Consider the following 17,964-nt stretch of genomic DNA (forward strand, 5'->3'; position numbering starts at 1 on the left):
TTCTCCATAATTTAATCTAACTTAATACTAACTGCCTCCTCCCTAGTGGCAATACATAAATTAATTAATAGTAGGTTGAATTTGAAGCTGTGCTTTTGTATTTAGGCCATTATTAACTTGTTCTCTCTGCCTTTCTGAGTTGGTTGGGTCTGTTCATTGAGTTGTAGAAATGAGAGTAGCTTCTGGCTCTATTTCCATTAGGATGTCTTACCAGCATCAGGATTTTGAAAACGTATGCCGTTCTATCTGTATTTTACTCTCTCCTTTTAATAAACACATAAGCCCTACAGAGAGCCTACACTGCTTGCTTTTATAACAAGAACTAGGTATGGTTCTGGAATATGGATCTCCCTCCCCTCTTTTAGTTTTTCTCCTGAGAGGTGGTCAGTAGAGGAGAGCTGTTAAGACTGTGGACTCTGACTGAGATCACCTAGAACTGAGTTTCGACTCTACCACTTACCTACTGTGTGGCCTTGGGCAAGGTGTGAAACCTGCCTGTGCCTCAGTCTACCTATCAGGAGAATGGGTAATAATTGTATCCACCCTATAGCGTTGTTGTGACAATTGATACACGTAAAGTTCTTACAAGAGTGCCAGAGTGCCTTCTGAGTACCCATAAATGTTAGCACTAGTAACAGTATCCCTGTGGGTCCTCAGCTGCTCTTCATTTCCAAGCATGGTATTCTCTTGTTTGTTACCAAGTTACTCCAAATTGCCAGATGGTCTAAAAGGATCCAGGTTGGCCATCCTGAGTTCCTGGCTCTAGTGCAGACACCGCTCATGTGATAAGTACGGAGGAACAGCACTGGTGGAGAGGGGAAGGCACCATTCGGAAAGCATAGCCATCTGCATCCTGGGGCTGCACGAAGACATCGTTATGCATCATTCGTCTGAGAGCTGACCATTCACGGGTAGAAAAGGACTTGCAAGGAAGTATTACTGATGCTCGTGATTAATGCTCTGGAGGAGCTCAGAGTATTTCTGGTTTGCTGCAGATCAGCTTCCCCAAGTACGTTCTGCCCTCTTGTACTGGAATGCGGCAGGTTTGTGGAGGGTGCCTGATCGTAAGCCAGAGGGGGTACCAGTGACATGGCGAGGTTTGGCTGCAGAGAAAATGCTGCATCTTAGTGTCGACTGGCCTCATGCCGCTAGCCCATTTCCCCCTACTTGTCTTACGGCTGGAAGAGTGGTTTTCTCTCACGTCCCTTCCCTGTGTAAACCCCTCCTGCTGTCAGGAGCCGACTGAGCCTGAGAGGCCACATAGCGCAGAGTGCGCTGCGGGCTTTGGAATGCGGTGTCCTGAGTTTCAGTCCCAGTCCCACTGCTTTGCTGAGTCGCTTAGCACCAGTCACTGGCCTCCTCTTGTGCCTTGGCTGCCTCACTGGTAGGATGGTGTCAAGACGCATCGTGGGGCGCCTGGCTGGCTCAGCTGGAAGAGTGTATGATCTCAGGGTTTGTGAGTTCGAGCCCTATGTTGGGTGTAGAGATAAAATAAAAATAAAATCTTAAAAAAAAAAAAAAAAAAGATTCCCAGCTTCTAGGGTTGTTGGGCAGTTGGATGCTTTTGCACAGGGCCTGGCGTGGTGTCCGCAGGCAATGTGAGCCGGTCTGGCTTCACCACCTCCAGACTGCTCGTGTGGCAGGCCCATCCAGCCCTCTGGCTTGCCGACTCCATTCTCTCTGCTCCTTCGTGGTCTATTTTGCGGTCGGGCGCCTCTGGGAGGCCTTCCTGGCAGTCGCCCTGTCCTCCTCACCTGGCACACCCCTGCGCCTGAACAGTCGGTACTCATTACCAGATCTGATCATGCCCTGTTTTCACTGCTCCTCCTGCTGGTCTTCCCCCTGACTAGACTGCAGGTCCATGCAGACAAGGACTCTGACCTCACAAATTCTGTGCTGGGCAGATGTGGCTGCTGTGTGGCGGGTGCCTACTAAACACTGGTGGATCTCAGCTCTGCACTCACACCACAAGTTGAGGGCCTTTTTAAGGCACCCAGCCTTCCCCACCTCCACTGAGGTGCTGTTCTGTCTCAATTCTGTCCTTGCTGGAGAACACAGGCCACATCTATATCCAGGTGATTTCTTTCTTTCTTTCTTTCTTTCTTTTTTCCTTCTCAAGGGCGGCTGACTTCCCATTTAAGAGATCACAGAGGGGCTCCTGGATGGCTCAGTCAGCTGGGTGTGCACCTTTTGTTCAAGTCGTGGTCTCATGGTCCTGGGATGGAGCCCCACAGCAGGCTCCCTGCTTGGTGGGGAGTCTACTTCTTCCTCTCCTTCTGACCTCCTCCCTACTCGTGCTCTCTCTCTCTTTCTGTCTGTCAAATAAATAAATAAAATCCTTAACCCTTAAAAAAAAAAAAAAAAACAAGACCCAGAAAAAGTGTGGCATGGCGGATAAGGGCGTGGGTTTAGTTAGGAAAACCAAGTTTGAATCCCACTTCAACCGTGTATTCTTAGCAGTGTGATTCAAATGAGTCCCTTAAACTGGCTATGCCCCAGTTCCTTCACCTGTAAAATAAGGGTATACCTCTACACGGAGTTGGAAGGCTTCCATGAGAGAGTAGATGCAGACGGCCCAGCATAGTACCTGCCCATCTTGAGCCTTCAGTAATTAGTCCTGCTACATGGTCCTCGTTGTTACGATTTTGGCATAGCAGTGTTACAGACTGGCAGTGCTACCCATACATTTTGGACAAATGAGTATTTTTCCTGAGGTGAAATGGGGAGGATGGAAAAAAGGTATTTGTACAGTTGCCAATCTCAGCAGCTTGCAGAAGCTTCATTACATGGTGTTGCTTAAAAATCTGAGAGCTGGTGTGGTAGCACGATACGGTGATGCAGGAAGAAGACTAGAGATGAAACTGTTGATAAGCTCCTTGTGCCTAGATACAGACATACAAACAGAATTTTATGTTGGTGCCACCTACTTAGCCAGAATACCGCCAACTTGTTTATAAGTGTTTTGTTCTCGGTGTTGCTGTAAATGTCACTTCACCTCAGCCTGGAAAGAGTTTTTTAAGAGGCATTTTGCAGTTCATGCTCTTCCCTCTTGATCGGACTTAAAATGTAACTGCTTCTTTTGAAGCTCTCTTTGGCCCTTCAAAACATCTTCTCGTCTTTCTCAAAACGCCATCCCCAGATGTCCGCACATGGGGGGGCATTGATCAGATAAGGTTTTGGCAGAAAGTCCTGAGTAAAGTTATTTTGCTATAAATCCAAACCAGTTCTTATTACAATAGCCAAAGAACATGGAGTTATGAGCACGTGGCAGGGTGCTGTTTGCTCTGATAAGCAATTAAGTGACATAAGAACAATTGTAAAACTCGTAACATGTAACAACCCCTCCATCTTAAAACAGTATATTTTGTACCACATGGTGAAAGCTCTGTCTCACATCTGCCTTTTAGTTCATGTTTGTAGTAGCAACACAGTTCTGTTGTTAAGTACATAGGCTGTTGAGAAGAAAGGGCTCTCTCGTTTGGGGGAACACCAACACTGGGACTAAAATTTTCCATGCTTCATTTTCACTCGAACCTGTGTCTCTGGGTGCATGCAATAATGTATCATGTACATGTGTGTATTTCAAACAGTCTGCATCTCTCTGGAGTTATTGGTGATGTTATTACATAAGGAAAATGGTCTCCCCTGCGCCCCCTCCCCTCACCGCCTTACCTAGTTATCACTTGGGAAAGTTCCTGCTTGAAGACGGGATGGCTCAGAGCTTGCTTGCTTCATTTTGAGTGATAGCAGGAGTGCCATCCATGCATTTGCTTGAGGTTTACTGAGTGCCTGTAATTTAAAAAGCACAATGCTGTGTTGAATTCTGAGTCCAGAAAGTAAGTTGCTGCTAGGTAAAGAAAAAAGGGAAAAAAGAACATTTCTGTTTTCTTTCTTGGGTCCTCCTGGCAGATTTTAAAAAGTAAACACAATTTATACATTGTCATCTTCTCTCTTTATCTGTCTCTTTTTATCTAGGCAGCATGTGTTCTTACGACTCTTTAATTTTATCTCCCCATTATGGTACCCTTTCACTGCCGTACCCCTCTAGCACTTCAGTTTCTAGACTTGATTTTACCTTTCTTCTCCTTTTAACCACTTCTCATTCAAAACTCTCATTTCTTCAAGGCAGCCAGTTTGAGCTGGTGCTGAGAAAGCAGATCTCACTCTTGGTGTGAATAACTGATACGGTCTGGTCTGCTTATAAAATCATTTGCATTTTAAGAAGTATGAAGCCAAGTGAATTTCCTATTTTAGTAAATAAATGGTACACTAAAGAGGGGTAAACCACGTGAGAGGTTTGGAGGTTGATCTTTTTTGGACAAGGAAGCCCCAGCCTTTTTTCTCGGGAGTTTGCCTGTGTGGTTAAAGCAGTGTCTGCTTTTCATGGCTTCTTCCTTCCCTCCACTCAACAGATTCTCTCGAGTTCCATGGGTATCTTAAAAGATTCTTGTGTAGCATCTGTGGGGAGGTCCATATCTGGGTATAGTGTGAAGGAGCAGAGGCATGTTGGGGTTGAGGGTGGGAGAGAGTGACTCTCTGGATTTATTAATTGCTGGTAAATTAAATACAAATTGAGAGCTAACTGTATTCAGGTATTTTATTTGGAAATTTTCACCTGCAGTTGGAGGATTAAAGAAATTGATCATGGTTGACCTTTCTTCCACATCTATGTTTCATTTCCCTGCTATGTTAATGCATGTGGAGGCAGGGCAATTCTGAATAATGGTAATGATGAAGGGCCATCATTACACAGAAGATCATTCTGTGTTCCTAATTAAAATTATGGCTGGAAATTGCTTCCTTATGTGTAGCTCAAATTGCATTTGCAATAATTTCACGTTATAACTTCGAGTTAATCCTCTCCTTACCACCCATAAGAATCTTTCCACGTCCTTGAAGTTGACTCCTTTGAAAGCTTTAGGGGCAGTCTTGGTTTTCCCTAAGCAACGAGTATCCTCATCTTTGTTCCCACAAGTCTTCCAGCTTGTAAGCAAAATAGACTTTGCTCTCTTCTCTCCCATTGCACTGTTAATGAGTTCTAGTTCTGGAATACAACTTGATTTCATGTTGCGGTCAATAGTATAAATTAGCTGAGCCTTGCTGAACTCTTTCTCCCAAATGAATTCATTGCTGATGATCTTTCAGGCCAAGACTGCCACATATTGTTTACCCTAATTAGTATTCTCTAATGGTAATCAAGTGACCAATAACTAACATGTTTTCAAAATGAACACTTAGTACATTCCATTCTATCATTTTTATTGGTGAAAATCTAGAAAAGAGAGAAAGCAGGAAGAGAAGAATCCACTGGCTTTCTCACCCCCCACACTGCTCATCTTCCATATGCAAACTCTTTCCACCTGTTGTTCTGCTGTGCAGATGTCAATCCCCATTATCACCACCATTCTCACTGTCTTCCCTACTTAACATTTAGGAGAGCTGCCCTAGACACCTGCTGAGTGTCTGAATGATGGGCCTGGATTATTCTTTTAGCAGAATATTCTAGTCAACACCTCACCAGCTCAGCACAACCTCAGAGCCTGCATTTTGGGACATGTGAGCCTTGAATCTTGGTTAGAGCTCAGCATGTGTGCCTCTCAGTGTTTACCAAGAGGAGGAGCTCAGAAGCTGGGTCTAGTAGTGGGTGTGAAGGACCCACACCTCCTTGCCCCAGCCAAGTCCCCTTCCTGCCTTCACCTTCCAGGCCAACAGACTCTCATTAGCATAGCTAATTACCATAACTGGACCCAGGAGGTCCTCCTCTACTTTAGATAACTGGCAAGGAAAACTGTACTTACTTTACTACCTTTACCTCTGGAAACTTCGTTTCAGATGCCTTTCTCAGCTGACCCTCCTAGGCCCTGCTTTTACCATTTCTAAGGATCTCACACTGGATCTGACCTGTCCTGACCCCTGGTCTCCTTTGCCCCCTGGCTAAATGCAGGTTTCTTCCTATGACCACACACACACACACACACACCCTGGATTGATAGGACTATTTCCTGAAATTCTACACTATGAGGACCCCAGAAATCATCTACTGCAACCAATCCAGTTTTAAGATGAAACACCAATCCCCAACATTTCTTGAGCTTTTTCTATGCATCTGGGACAGGCCACATGCTTTGCTCACATTCTCTGCTCACTCTGCATGCAACCTAATAAGGTCCTTTTGACAAATGAGGAAAAGGAGAAGACTAGCTAGCTGAACACTGCAGAGCTGTCATGTCACGTTAGGGCATTTCCATCTTCTGAGGAGGCCTCTGGGAGCAATGGTCCAGGGCTAGCTCAGGGGACCTATTGCTTTTTCAGCAGGGATCTCTAACCTGCTCATATCCCTGCCTCCGAAGCAGCCTGCACACCCATTGTTCTGTCAGTACTGAGTGGCCATTGAAGGCTTGAGATGTGTCTCCAGCCAGACCTGGCTCACATCCCCACCGAATTCCCTGTAGGCATGAAGCCTCGGAAGAGTTACTTAAAATGCGACGCAGGATTTCCCATTTCTAAATTGAGGGTAGTAGCATTCATCTCAAGGGTGACTTTCAATATTTGGTCAAACAATGAGCAGAAACCAGTTAGTGTGTGGTGCTCAGGTCTGGTAAAGGATTGCTGTTATATCACTGGTGCCCTCCTTGCACCAACAGTCCTCAGTGATTCTCAGCAGCTTAACCCTTGATGTTCCATCCTGCCTCGTGGTCAGACCTGCCCCAGCCCTCTGGCCCCTCCCTCTCTCCTCCCAGTCTCTTTCTTATTAGTAACTGCAGGTGCCTCTGGGAAACAGAGGCTCAGGTCTTCACCTGCCTTCTGCAACACACCCAGCAGTCTCTTCCGAGAAGGTACAGCCAGGAGGTCACCCAGGGTTTCTTTCCACCAGATGGGAGACAGAACCATGCTGGGTCCCCTTGCCATCCTGTGTGCTCTCCTATTTCCTGGTAAGTCCTGACTTGTTCCCCGGTACAGAGGACAGGGGATATCCTGAGGTTCCTGTCCATCACTATCTCACAGCTGTTTCCCTCTCTCCTGGCAGGCGGTGGAGCAGGGCTCAAGCTGAGTCAGACTGATTTATTGGTGGCACGCATGGGCAGTTCACATCCTCTGGATTGCCAGGTGGACAGTTGGGTCAACAACATCCACTGGTACCGCCACCAGGAGGGTACGGCACCGAAGAGGCTCCTCTACCTAGACATGTCCACATTCCGTGTGCAACAGGATTATGTCCTGAAAGCTGACAAAGTCAATGCTAAGAAGGGCAAGAATAGAAACAGCTGCACTCTATGGGTGATGAAACTGGAGAAAAGTGACGAGGGCGTGTACTACTGTGCTGCCTGGGCATACCACAGCCCGGTGCTCTGACCAGGTCCCTGAGCAAAAAGGTCTCTGTCTCTCAGGGCACTGAAGACTGGCACATTCCAATGACTCTGGGTCTCTGGGGTTGTTCTAGAGTCAGCTCTCAGCATCCTGACCCTCACTAATGACCCTTCCCCTCTCCATTGGTCCACTGCACAGAACCCTGGAACCTAAGAAGCCCCTGGCATGCAGGTAGGCACAAACCCAGGGAGCTGTCCAGTCTGGAGGGTCTGCTCTGAAGGTAGTCTGGCACAGCGTTTTGAAGCATTTTGAGCAGAATCTGCGCTGCTCAATGCAGTGACCACTAGCCACTAGCCACATGTGGCTCCTGAGCACATGAAACATAGCTGGTTCGACATGAGATGGGCTGCTTGTGTAACATACAAGCCATGTTCTGGAGACTATTAAAAAAAAAAGATGAAATACCTTCTTAATAATTTCTATATTAATTACATTTTGAAGTAATGAAGTTGCCCTTGAGATGAATGCTACTACCCTCAATTTAGAAATGGGGAAATCCTGGTTTGGATATCTCACAGTAAATAAAATAATCCTAGAATTTTATTTGTTTCCTTAACTTTTTTAAATGCGACATTAGAAAATGAGTCTCATATTGTGACTTATCTTTATTTCTACTGAACAGAGTTGTGACAGGCTAGCGATTGAAGATACTGGTCATCTCCAAAGAAGAATGTGGGAATAAAATATTGTGCAAATCATTTCAGAGAGTGATTTACCATAAAATAATTGAAAACTGAAATAGGAAGTGGACTCTTGACTCCAGTTTTCAAACTGCTGTCCTGACCACTGCCTATTACTTTGCAGTAGAGACTTCGTGAGCAAATCACAGCAAACAGTTGGTAGGACTAACGTCTCAGGACCCTCATGCACTGGCATACCTGGTGCTCAACTGATGTGGGGGGACATGATCCTCAGGCAGGTTAATGCAACAGCTCTGGATGAGACCTGGGGCCCTCACTTCCAATTCTCCTTGAATGTTACTGCATATGGGATTTGGGGGCCATATTCTTTGGACTTCTGTTTTTTCATCTGTACAGGGAGGAAGTTTAACTACCACAGTAATGGGGTCGATCCTCTGTAATAAAGCAAAATTATATCAATAAGATATCACTATGTTTACTAAATTCATATAAAATTTGTCAACTTCTCAAGGGGAAAAAAGGAAAAGAAAAACTATATTACTGATCCTCTAGTCCCAAACAGGAAAACACCTACTGTCATATGTGGGGGAAAAGAAAAAGCTCTCTGAGGAAGTCTAAGCTGAATTAAATGCCTTTTCAATTGAAGATTCAAATTTTATGTACAACTTAGTAGCACTGGTAAACATGATTGCTGAAAGGAAAGCCCAAAACATTTGTAGATAATTAGTCCCTCAGATTCATTAACTCCTTATCTGTCTCCCTGAGGTTTTGCACTAGGGGATTTATATTTGACATGATCCTGATTGTGAAAAAGGCCGATGCCCCTTTCTTCTAATGAAGCCTGGGTCAAGATGAAGACCTCCACCATGTGCAGGAGGTGGTGGAGGGGGAGAGACAGAAACTTACTTTTGCTCTGTTTGGGGGATATTCCTTCATTTGTCTTCCCCATATCCTAATCCCCCTGAACCCTTTCCTCTCAGTGCCTGATTCCATAGGGGAGTGACCCTGAGACTTGAGTATTAGAGTTTTGTTAGAAAGAAATTAGCTACATTTGAAGACACTGTCAGAGAAGTCATCCCAGGTCAATGTAAATCTCAGTTTTCACCATGGGTCCATAGTGTCTTTGAGTTACAACCTAAAAAGAGAGTGGCCCTGTGTGTGGAGCAAACCACCCCATGTGGAGGGAAAAACCAGTCATATTTGGAGTCATTTCCTCTAGCTGCCCTTCTCCTTGTGGATCAGTTAAGCTTCACCATGACACTTAGGCCACACACAGTAAAGCCAAACCATCCAGAGACCAGCAAAACCTCCTATCCTAAGTAAATGGTTGCTAATTAAATGGTTGTTTAAATGGCTGATTCTAACAACACTGAAAGCATCTTATTAGAATGTACAGGACCAAGTACGGTGTTGACTCCATTGATGTCTGCTGAACTGAGACTGACATTTTGACTATTAGAGAGGGTCTCACATTACCTCATGGGTGGGGATTTTGCATAGATGGATGCTTGAAATATTCTGATGATTTAGGATCAACTCATTTATTTCACTTTTGAGGTGGGTGAGACACAATAATTTTGACTAATAGAAGCAGCTTTATATTATGAAATTAATGCTGAATAATGTCTTAGAACATCTCATAAAATCATAGTTTCTTTTCTTTCTTTCTTTTTTTTTTGTTTGGATTATTTATTTATTTATTTATTTGAAACAGATCACAAGGAGGCAGAGAAGCAGGCATAGAGGGAGGAAAGCAGGCTCTCTGCTGAGCAGAGAGCCCGATGCAGGGCCTGATCCCAGGACCCTGGGACCATGACCTGAGCTGAAGGCAAATGCTTTAACCCACTGAGCCACCCAGGTGCCCCATAAAACTGTAGTTTTCATAGTTCTATTATCCATTACCAACTGATCACACACATTAGTACTGTGGAAAAATTAATGTCTATTACATCAGAGTCATTTTCTAAGAATCACAGTTCTGAAAATTTCTGGGCACACGTGGAGATCTATTTTGACTGTTTTGTGTTGGATGCTCTTTATGTTCCACTCCCCAGAATGGGTTCAGGAACATAGTTTTGGGTAGAGGAAAGGGCACACCTTGGAGATGTCACTTCTAAACATTGGGAATAGAGAATTTTTACCATGTCACTCATACCCTTATTGATTCATAGAAAAACCTGTATGGCTTTTGATTTTTATTTTAAAATTTACTGTTAAATAGAATTCACATGTTACTTAATATTAAAATTCTTGCATGTTATTGAGCACTTAGGCATACCATGTGACATCTGATGGTTAGAAATATGTGGAATAGCCTTTGTCTTAACCACTCTTTTTCTGCTCTTCTCCATAAAACTTTGCTTCATTTACAAAACAAAATCTTTTTCTCTGCTGATTCCTACTGACTCCATGTGCTAAGTTAGAGACAAGGTTCATGCTGGTGGATCTCAGTGTACCTTCATGGTGTGTATATATATGTATATATATATATATATATATATATATATATATAAAGTATGTATGGAAGAAATAAAATATCTTATTAAAGATTGTATGTTCTAGACATAGATCCTCTGGTACAGATTATTGCTCTGCCACTTACTCATGTCAGACCTTTGATAAAATAACTGGTGTGTCCAAAGCCTCCATTTTCTCATATAAAATATAGAACCAATAATAAAATCACCCACTTAGTAGGCTTTGTGAAGATTAAATGAGATAATGGAGCAATGTGCTCACCTACCATGTAGAAAATGTCTTCAATATTGAAAGCTATTAAAGTTATGAAAAGTAAAAAAAAATAAAATTTCTATTTTTTGAAAATGTTTAAAATAATAAATAAAAGATAAATTCTGCCTTTGTTTACTTCCATGTTTGAAATAATTCAAGACGAGAAAACATATTTTTCTATGAATGTGTCTGAAATGACCATTTATCTCCCTTCTAGGCTCCTAGCATCTGAAACCCTCGTCTATGTTCAGGAAATACCACACCTTATGAATCTGAGTGAAAGAATCCATTTGTTTCTACACTAGGAAGGAAAAATGTCAGATACTCTTTCTTAGCTTTCCTTAACATACAGTCAGGTAGAAGGTGTGGGCTCCCCCAATTAGCCATATTCACACAACTGCTATCTCTTAATACAACACATACACAGAGACACACATATGCACAAACACACCGGACAGAAAGCGATGCAAATGCATTTGCACACTCATGCATGCACACACACAGACCGATACACACAGGCATAAACACAAACACAGACACAGAGACTGTAAGGAAATGCCTAGCAGCCATGGTGGACCAGGGGACCTCTCTCCAGAGTGACCATTGGTGTCTTCTTTCTGTCTACTAGTCCTTTTCATTCCCAAGATGAATCTTCCTGCTTAGCAAGAGTCAGTCCTCTTAGTTGTAGGCCATTGGCTTTCTGGTCTACTGTCCTCCACCTCCACAACATTCAAACTACAGTATGGATCAATTCAGAAATGGTATTTATTGGAAAAGAGGGAAAACAGAGCAGCTGCCTCAGGAGGAAAACTCAGTCATCCTGGCTTCTTCTTCTCTTTTCTCCTCAGGCAGGGCTCAAACCAGAGTTCACATCAACTCCACATGGTATGTGACAGAGGCACACACAAGTTTTAGGCAGAACTGTTTCAAGTTTTTTTTTTTTTAAGATATTATCTATTTATTTATAGACAGAGATCGCAAGTAGGCAGGGAGGCAGGCAGAGAGAGAGAGAGAGAGGGAAGCAGGCTCCCCGCTGAGCAGAGAGCCCGATATGGGGCTCGATACCAGGACCCTGGGATCATGACAGGAGCCAAAGGCAGAGGCTTTAACCCACAGAGCCACCCAGGTGCCCCAGAACTGTTTCAAGTTTTAAGTCATGCATACATTTAGAGAAAACAATATGGCAATCATAAAAGTCCAGCTAAAAAGCTTTGCTGAAGAAAAGATGGAGGAAAAGAGGAATATGGAAAAATAAATGCATAAAAATAATATAGTAATAATATGTGACTGATTTTCAAAGTTAGTACTTCAAAAGGGTCACTGAAGCTTTTTCACATGAAAATTTGGTGTAAATAATAATGGTTGACAATATGAGGATATTGAATTTGTGAAATGATAGTAGTAGAAAACATGTAATTATTATCAAAAGCTTACTGTATTTCAGAACCTGGACTAGCAGTTATTAGACTGAAAGGCTCTCAGTTATTTAATGTACACTAAGTTCTGTGATAGGATTGCTATCACATCTATTTTCAGATGAGGATTTTTGAGGCAGAAAGCGACTAATAAATCTGCACAGATTCAGGCAGCTCCTAAGTGGCATGAAAAAATGCTTTAGTGACATGGTGAGTTGCTCAGAATATAACATGAACTGAAAGAAGAAGAATGCAAAACCCCGTGTGTATTGTACCTGTGACTCATCAAGGAATTTGCAGCCCACAAAACAATATTTATGTCCATGTATCTTCAAAGAAGAAATCGAGAAGTCCAGAGACCATAATGGAGAGAGTTTCCGCTCCTGATGAGATGTTCAAGGGAATTTTTATCATCATCTTTGTCTTTTTCTCTGTTTCTTCAAGGATAATATTTAACCACATGTCCTACTTAACGGCTTTGTGAATTTCCTTGATTCAGTTGTCACTCCTCTGACCCTCGCTGCCCTGTTCTATGGAATGAAAACTTCAAGCATCCATATCATGTAATTGCTATGAGGACTGAAAAGGTGAAGGACATCTAGCATTAAACTTCAAGAATAAAAAATACTTGCTAAGTATTAGCTCGTTTTTTAGAGGGGTGGGGAGAGGCAGAGGGGGAGAGAATCTTCAGCATGCTCCTCACTCAGCACAAGCCCAATAGGTGGCTCAATCTTAAGACTGAGATCTGAGTCAAAATCAAGAGTCAGACACGTTCCAACTCAGCCAGCCAGGTGCCCTAAATATTTCCTCTTCTGAAAGTTAGTATTTATTAAACATGCAATATTTTAAAATATTATATTGAGAAAGTATGTTCATAGAATAGCTCCTGGCAAGTAGAAACAATTTTCATTTCCACAGAAATCAAGATTCTTTCATAGTCCCTTCACATGTATGCCAGCAGCCCTCCAGATACCACCAGTCTTATTTTGAGATGGGCACAGCAGCAAGAAGCCTACAAAACACAGTGCACTCATTCCCTCCAAGTCTGCAGCCAGTACTAAAGGACCAGCAATCGACTTCATCAACCACTTTTTTCATCATCCCCATTTCAAGCCATGCCCTCCTGCCACTAAGGCAGGAGGCATCCAGCCACCAGGTCCCCACTATCCTGCCTGCTTCTATAGGACACAGCCTGGCAGATGGGGTGTCATGGCTCTAAGCATACACTTTCTTCTTCTTCTGAGCTCTTGAGTCACACTCCTGGACCATTTCAATCTAGATGAGAGGGCAAAGACATTCTGTATTGTTTCTTATAATTATTAGAAGTTTGGAGAGCCTGGGTGGCTTAGATGGTTAAGTGTCATCCTTTGTCTCAGATCATGATCCCAGGGTCCTAGGATTGAGCCCTGTGTTGGGTTCCCTACTCAGCAGGGAATATGCTTCTCCCTTTCGCCCCTTTTCGTACTCTCTTTCTGTCTGTGTCTCTCTCTCAAATAAAAAAATAAAATCTTTTCAAAGGAAGTTCATTGGAAATGCTCTTCTTTTATTTAGAGTTCCATCAAGGATGGAACATTTCCACATATCCATTCCACAAAAGTAAAGAAAAAAAAATTTTTAAGTAAAGAATATATTGACATATATTGCAAGAAATCCAGAACAATTATTAAAAAGGTAGTCATTCACTGGTAGGGGCAAAAACACAATCAGGCTTTGGAGCATCAGATTTTTGAAAGGTCAATAAAAATCCCAGCTCAAAGTCATGTATGTGGGAAGAGCAAAGTTGAAGCAAAAGATTTCTCAAATTTTTACTTCAATCCCTGCCATAAATTTCATAGAAAAAGAGGATGTTGTCATTTACTACTGTGCCAATGTTACCCACCACTCTAGAACTGTGAAGACAATCAACAGAAGATCTTCCTGGGTCTGTACCCATTCACATCCTTCCCTACAGTGGCCACCACAACCTGCCCCCCGCTAGGGTCCCAGCCTCGGTCTCCTCTGGTCTGAAACACTCCTGGAGCTTTCCAGGAAGCCATCTTGGATTATACTTGCACATATTTCCAGCTGACCTCAGGAGCTTTGCTTTCAAAGTGTTCTTGGAGTGAAAGTCTTTTGTGGGGGCTGACAGCACACAGGCTGTACTATTGTCCAACATCTCAGCATCCAGAGACTCAGTACGTGGGTCAAGTTCACGCTGAGCAGGGTATCACTGTGTGCCATTATTAGTGCATGTAAAAAAAAAATTCTTCTGTAATTTAATTAATATCGGTCCATTTTAAATCTAAAAAAATTAGAGCTTAATGAACTGAGGCTTAATGTTGAGCCAAAGGTATTAAGTTCATGACTTTTGAACAGGAATTCACTAAAAGGTTTAAGGACTGCAATTCCTTAGATGAACACTAGAGGTCCAATAAATTAGAATTGAAACAAGTTCCTTTTGCTGGGAGGTGTGGGGAGATTGGTACCAGCATGATGTCATCACAACAGAGCTCAGAATTCATTGAGGCTGTTAGAGGGACCACCATATTGGGACACTGTTAATTCTCCCTGAGAAAGATGAGGGGGAACCTGCCAAGAGAGAAAAGTCCACCTGCATGTGTGTGGAGGGAGGGTGTGTCGGGGAGGTGGATATGGGTGATTGTGTCCGAGTTCTCTCTCCGTGTTCTCTCTCCGTGTTCTCACTTTTCAGCACATGTTAGCCTGTAAGCCAGATCACCTAAATGTTCTCTTGCAGTATTAGCAAGCACGTCTGACTCCTGAGGTAACTGAAGTACTAAGGTGTCAGTGACTCGTGCAGGTCACACAGCTGGTACAGGGTGAGGTGGCAGAGAAAGGGAGTAACCCAGATCAATTGGCGTCTCTTGATTATTGAACTAAACCACTTCTTCACTGCAGGACAATACAAGGAACACTACATTGTCCCCGACACCAGGGGCATATTAATATAGAACATTGAGTGACACAAATCATTCCAATGTGTTACAACACAAATGCAGAGATTAGCTGTCTTCAGAGAATAAGTAAAATGCCAATAAACCATCAATTGACTTTTCTGTATAAAATGCCTGTCCTCATGCTTCTGAGCAAGGTTCTGCAGTATGAGATTGCAGGGGAATGGTTGAGTGGGTTTGAGAATAATCCTGCCACACCCCAAAAAATCCATTTACCAGGAATTACTTTCTGGATTGGGAGCACACTTACATGGGGCACAGAAAGCCCCAGACCTGCTCACATCTGGGACAGATCAAGAACAACTCACAGAAATATATAAGCCACCACTTCTACTGGGAAACTTGAAGCAGCCCCACCATTCAGCCCCTGACCTGAGGAGTTCTGTAACAGGAACCTTACTTCTTAACTTGTCACAGGAAAGCCAGCCCAGCCAAGGAGACACCACACCTGAAAGCATTCATTTTCTCGTCTCCCAGGCCTATGACTTGTCCCCCAGGAACTTCAGTTTACAGAAGAAACTCAAAAAATTATTTATGTTGTTTTTTTTTTTCCATGTAATTTTTTCATGGGAATTTCTCTTCTTTGCTTGCAGTTGGCTTTGGTCAGGCAAAGTTGGAGCAACCCACAATATCAATCTCCAGAGCAAGAGATGAGTGTGCCCGTATGTCTTGCAAGTTTACCACTGAGGACATTAACAAAGAAGTCATGTATTAGTATGACTGAAGCAAGATCAGGGATAGAATATCTCACATTTGTCTCAACGCATCTTACCTAGGGTCACTTAAGTGGGAAGAACAATAAACTTTCACTTCCACCTTGAAAATAAATTTCCTAAGGAAACAAGATGGGGCCATGTACTTCTGTGGCAGCTGGATTAGGACCCACAGCATCAGAGTTGCCAAGAGAAGCTGCACAAGAACCAACTTTTGGTCTGACCCACCCACATTCTTCTCAATATGGGCAACCACAGAGGCTGCACAGCTGGGGGCCCAGCCCAAGTCTCTCTGTTGTATTTCCTGAGGTTGGCAGGAAAACATCTTAGATTCTGCTCACACAGTGAGCCCATATGAGGTTGACAATTATGGTACAAATTAAAGCAGTTTGAACTGATATTCCACTAAATTAGGCTGTCAGGGAACTCAGAATATACCTAGTGAATGGTACAAAGGAAAACCCATTTATCTGTTAATGCACAGTAGAGGGAGATTTCTAGTCCCTAAATGGTTTTCAGTGAAGACAGTAAAGGCATATAAAGACTACATAAGTATTTCTTATTATTACTTTCCAATTTTACCCATGGGCATTACAGTATTTTTGAGTTACAATGATCTGTGAAACATAAAAATTCCATGCTTTTATTACCATCCTATGGCCATATTGAGGAATTCACTGATTGTTATATCTCTAAGTAAATGGCAGGTATAGAAGACACTTGGTGTTATAGAAGACACCAAGGTATAAATCCCGTACCATAGAGGTAGAAGTAACACCTCACTCCACATTCAGGGTCAATACTAGGACAAAAGGAGCACTACTCCATTGGAACATGGCCTGAGTACATCAGGCACCTCCAACATGGTGGAAACACCTGTAAGAACATTTTCTCAAGGATTCTGCAAGGAAAATAAAAATCCTGAATACAGATCAGATGATTAAAAAGGATAACACATACTCCTTTTATCTGTAAAGAAAAGATGGTGAAGGTCTTTCACAAATTACTAAGATTAAAAATCATGGTTAAGAATAAAATTCTGTAGTTAGTAGCTGGATGGTCTCCATCAATATAGTGATACACACAAGCAATGTGTGAAATTACAAAGCCTCCTCCCCCATCTCCTTAGAGTCCACTTTCCAATGCAGAGAAAAGTTCTTTACGTCAGAAAAACTTGATACTTTTGGTAATTGGATACCTGATCATATAGTCACCATGCACACAGTTTACCTCTGGTTCCCTGAGATCATGACAACAGCTTCATTCTCTGTTTCTCCTTCTAAGAATGAGGTGGTACTATCAAGGGCAGAGATGTTATGGATGCAAAATGAATTCCTGACCCAGAAATGTCAGAACTTTCTCAAAGGCAAACAGAATCTTCGTGCTCCATACCCTGCCTACCATGGTTCTTGACTGGGGTGGGTTCCAGGAGAACGAATCTGAGGGCCTAGGTCTCAACAAGGCCTCTCCTGTCTCCTAACACATCTACAGAAGAAAGTTATGAAGACCCCCTGAATGAAATATGGAGTCAGAGAACAATGAACTCTTTCAAGAAAGAAGTGAATAATAAGAGGGATTAAGCTTCTCAGAGTATTTGTTTTGAATATTTTAAACAGATTATTTTATTTAATCCTCAGATGAGCAATACATGAATGTACTGAATTGCCCACATGAAGAGATGGAGCCACTGTGACTTTTCAACATAGGACAACCATGAAACGCTACAATGATAAATAGGAGTGAAAGGGCAGCTTTATTTATGTGGCTCTGAAGTGACAAGATACTATGTAGCCATTGAAAACCTGTTTTTAGAAGAATTATCAATGAAATTTAAAAATTAAGTGAGGGCCAGAGCAAATTTCCTCAGATTTCGGCATTTCTAAGATGGTGAATGTTAAGTTCCAAGAGGCCCAGAACATGTCGCCCCAGGAAATGACTTGATCAAGATGGAGGGCAAAGGTAGAGTCAGTATTTTCAGCACTAATGCTGTCAATATTTTTGTTTATTTGTGAATTTAATAAAGACATTATTTATATGAAAATGTAAAACATATTTGTATATATAACACTTAAAATGGTTATTTTTTTAGCTTTTTTTTGTTATAATTTAAACAATTTTTTTTTATAAACATATAATGTATTTTTAG

At 42.5% G+C, this 17,964-nt stretch overlaps 1 gene segment (V, D, J or C); it reads left to right on the top strand.

The window, feature by feature from the left end:
• Positions 1-6,797: 6,797 nt before the first annotated feature.
• Positions 6,798-17,964, top strand: part of LOC122904685 — a 65,256-nt gene continuing 54,089 nt past the window's right edge. The window contains 2 exon segments of the C gene segment in view: positions 6,798-6,932; positions 7,028-7,329. Coding sequence covers positions 6,875-6,932; positions 7,028-7,329 — 360 coding nt within the window.

The sequence above is a fragment of the Neovison vison genome, chromosome 4 (genome assembly GCF_020171115.1).
Source record: "Neovison vison isolate M4711 chromosome 4, ASM_NN_V1, whole genome shotgun sequence".
NCBI lineage: Eukaryota > Metazoa > Chordata > Mammalia > Carnivora > Mustelidae > Neogale > Neogale vison.